General features: G+C 38.1%; 1 protein-coding gene across 1 annotated transcript in view; it reads left to right on the plus strand.

Moving 5' to 3' along the window:
- LOC103210537 (olfactory receptor 2AG2-like) overlaps positions 1-3,239 on the plus strand; it is a 4,788-nt gene extending 1,549 nt beyond the window's left edge. The window contains exon 2 of the mRNA XM_007956456.1: positions 3,215-3,239. Within this exon, the coding sequence (XP_007954647.1) occupies positions 3,215-3,239 (25 nt within the window). The remainder of the gene's footprint in view (positions 1-3,214) is intronic.
- The last annotated feature ends 513 nt before the right edge of the window (positions 3,240-3,752 follow it).

The following is a 3,752-nucleotide window of genomic DNA, read 5'->3' on the forward strand; positions in this document are numbered from 1 at the left end:
GGCGTGTGTCTACTTGAGGTAAATGTTTAACTCACATGCCTGTACTTTGTTTGGCTGGTCTCCTAAGTGTCTTGTGAGCATAGAGACAATAAGCTGCACATACTTGGGACAAAACATCCTGTCCTTGGAAGCCCGTGTTATAAATGAGACCAGGAAAAAACAAAACAAAACAAAACATTGAGTAGTCCTTTGTTTAGAGCATCATCCAGACACAGTTACTGAGTAGACATGGTTTGAGAATAAAGTTTAAAATTCAACATAATGTAGCACTGAGAAACAATAGTAGTTTGGGACTGACTGAACTCAAGCAGCCTCTTAAAATCAGAGGAAGTCTGCTATCCTTTGTAGTAGATCTTAGACAGCTGATAAACACTAGGAGCCTCATAAAATATGTTCAACTTTTACTTTTTTAGGTAGATGGATGCTTGAGCAATTAGTTAGAAGGAATAATAGATGTATGTCTGCTTTTGTACTCCAGACCTTAGGAACAGGTCATGTTAATTGTGCAAATAAAGACAATAAACCTACTTTGAGAAAGTGGAAGAAGCTAAAGAAATGGAACCTGACATGTTTTGGAAACTTTGACAGTGTTGTTTTGGAATGAGATTTTTAAAATCTCCTTATTACTAAAATGGGAGCTCTGGTAGCGTAGTGCCTAAAGCACTTGACTGCTAGCCAGAAGGCTGGCAGTTCAAGCCCACCAGCCACTCCTCAGAAGGAAGATGGGGCAATCTACTTCCATAGTGATACTTCCTCGGAAATGCAAGGAGGGGTCACTATGAGTCGGGTCCGACTCGAGGGCACATAACAACAATAACAGCAACCTAACTAAAACAGAAATAGAAAAATGATGAAAATAGAATGTAAAAATATCCAGATCTGAAGTGAGGATTAGAGATACAATAACAGTGAGGAAAATCTGTTGGTTACATCGTTTGTATTAAAAATAAAAACAAACATGCTACCTTACATATATACACAAATGTATTTTGAAATATCAAAATAATTGCAAGAAGCTTATATTCTTGATACACATCTATACAAATACATCTACTCCACTTACTGGCTATTTTGTTATCCAACATTTTGCATTTACAACAGTAAATAATCTACTGACTATTTTTTGTATTAATAATGTATCTCTGGCAGTAACAAACACTGAGGTGCCAGGTGAGAGTAACACAGGCTGTGATGGTTAAGGTTACATGTTACCTTGGCTGGGTCATGATTCTCAGTGGTTTGACAGTTATGCAATGACATAATTTGGCAGCTATGTAATGATGTAGTCTTCCTCCATTTTGTGATCTGATGTGGTCATCCTCCATTTTTTTCGTAGCACCAATGTTTACATAATGGCCTGGTCTCTGGAACCTAATCGTGTCAATATGGATGGGATAGCAAACAACTTATATATATATATATATGTTGTTGTTGTTGTTGTCATGTGCCATCGAGTCAGACCCGACTCATAGTGACCCCTCCTTGGGTTTCCAAGGCAGTATCACTATGGAAATAGATTGCCCCATCTTCCTTCAGAGGAGTGGCTGGTGGGTTTGAACTGCCAAACTTCTGGTTAGCAGTCAAGTGCCTTAGCCACTATGCTACCAGAGCTCCCAAAACCAAACCCATTACTATCAAAGTAGATTCTGACTCATAGTGACCGCCATTGGGTTTCTGGGGTTTCTTTATGGAAGTAGATTGCCCCATCTTCCTTCTGCAGAGTAGCTGGTGGGTTTGAACCTCCAAGCTTCTGGTTAACAGTCAAATGCCTTAAACACTTTGCCACCATATATATATATAACTTTCTAGCTTGCTTAAACTTGCTTTCTTGTTATCATTTTATTTATCACTGTGAAAAGATTTTTAACAAAAGTGATAATTTAAATCCATTAAATTAAGAAATTCCAAAATACCTTGCTTCTCTAGATGACTTTATTGTTGAGGGTAGCACTTTGTGAAACCTCAGAAATATTTTTATTCTTTACAAAAATAATCTTAAATTGCTTGATCTATAAAGCTAAAGCATAATGTAAAAGCTAAAACTAATCTATCAAAATAAACCAAATTCTTTATAAAAACTGAATAAAATCAGAAATTTAGAAAGAAGCAAAAGTCACCTAAAAATTTTTCCTTTCACTCTTTAGTTATAACCAAAAAACCAAATCCATGGCTGTAGAGTTGATTCCAACTCCTGGTAATACTATAGGACAGAGTTGAACTGCCCCACAGTATTTGCAAGGCGGTAATCTTTACATAAGCAAACAGTTTGTCACATTGTTCTCCTGTGGGGCAGTTAGTGGATTCAAACCTCTGACCTTCAGGCACTTCAACCACTGTGTCACTAGAGCTCTTTCTTTTATCATACATGTATGCATTTTTACTAAATTGTTATGTACTTGCTGATGAAAGTCCTGTTTTTTTTTGTCATTTAAAATTGGTGAACCGTCTTCCTTATTATGAGGGTACTTTACAAAGCAGTGGTCAGGAGTAAGTGGTAGGAAGGGAGGGGGTTAGAGTGCCAGAGTTTGAATCCTGTTCTCTCCTTTATCATCTATGTAACTTTGTACATGAAATTACAGTTTGCCTCAGGTTGCTCATTTTAAAAGCAGTACTTAAAATGAGATTGATTTCATTATGTTTGGGAGGATTGAATCATATGATAAATGACAATCATTTAGACTAAATTGTTGTTGTTGTTATGTGCTAGTAGAGTGTGGCTGACTCATAGTGATTCCTCCTTGGGTTTTCGAGGTGGTATCACTACAGAAGTAGATCGCCCAACCCTCCTTTTGAGGAGTGGCTGGTGGCTTTGGACCGCCAGCCTTCTGGTTAGCAGTCAAGTACCTTAAGCACTAGGCTACCAGAGCTCCTATGTAATATATTTAGGCTTTTGTTTACATTTAGTTTTACTTCCCCGAATTTCTTTGTATGACGGTGTGATTTTCTTAGGCTAAATTTCCAAAATTACTGAGGTAGAGGGCCAGAATTTATTTAAAATTCTCGCTCTAAAGAAGCAGGTTCTTTTCTGAAAGCTTAGAAACCCTCACATTCTGGCTGGCATTGTGTGGGATTGCCTGCCTCACTACCCTCTTTCTGGAGGCTGTCCTATCCTATAAACTATCTCAGCTAATGTATTAAACAGGCTAAGGAAACATAACAGATGTTTTAATTTACATTATTTTTCTTAATCCTAACAATTTTTATATCTTTTTAGACTAAAGTCACAGTGTTATGGGTGATATGGTTCCAGATGTGGCAACATTTTTTTTTTTTATTGTGAATTGGGTGAAAGTTTACAGAGCAAATTCACTTTCCATACAGCAGCTCACATACACTTTGTTTTACCACAATGCAACAGTTCCCCTCTTACTTCCTCCCCATAGTTACCTCTTCTCTGTGTCTTTCTCTCCATGCGTGCCTGTCCCCTGAGCTGTCTCCCTGTATATACACAGCCCTTCTGTTCTCCCATGGTTATTCTCTCCAAGTAGTGTATTTACCTAATGTAAATATTCAGCTCATATGCCTGTCTTTTGTTTGGCTGGAAGCCACAGGAGTGGGTTCACAGGTCGGAAGGGCAGCTAGGGGCCATAGTCTCAGTGGTTCCATCATGTTCTATCAGACCAGCAAACCTTGTTCCTTTTTTTTTTTTTAAATGATTTTGAGTTTTGTTCCACATTGTTCTCCCACTCTTTCCAGAATCTCCAACATAGACCCCCCTCCAAGTGGTTGACAACGATAGCCGGGCACCATCT

This window comes from Orycteropus afer, unplaced genomic scaffold (genome assembly GCF_000298275.1).
Source record: "Orycteropus afer afer isolate SDZICR_OR568_19922 unplaced genomic scaffold, OryAfe1.0 scaffold00014, whole genome shotgun sequence".
Taxonomy (NCBI): domain Eukaryota; kingdom Metazoa; phylum Chordata; class Mammalia; order Tubulidentata; family Orycteropodidae; genus Orycteropus; species Orycteropus afer.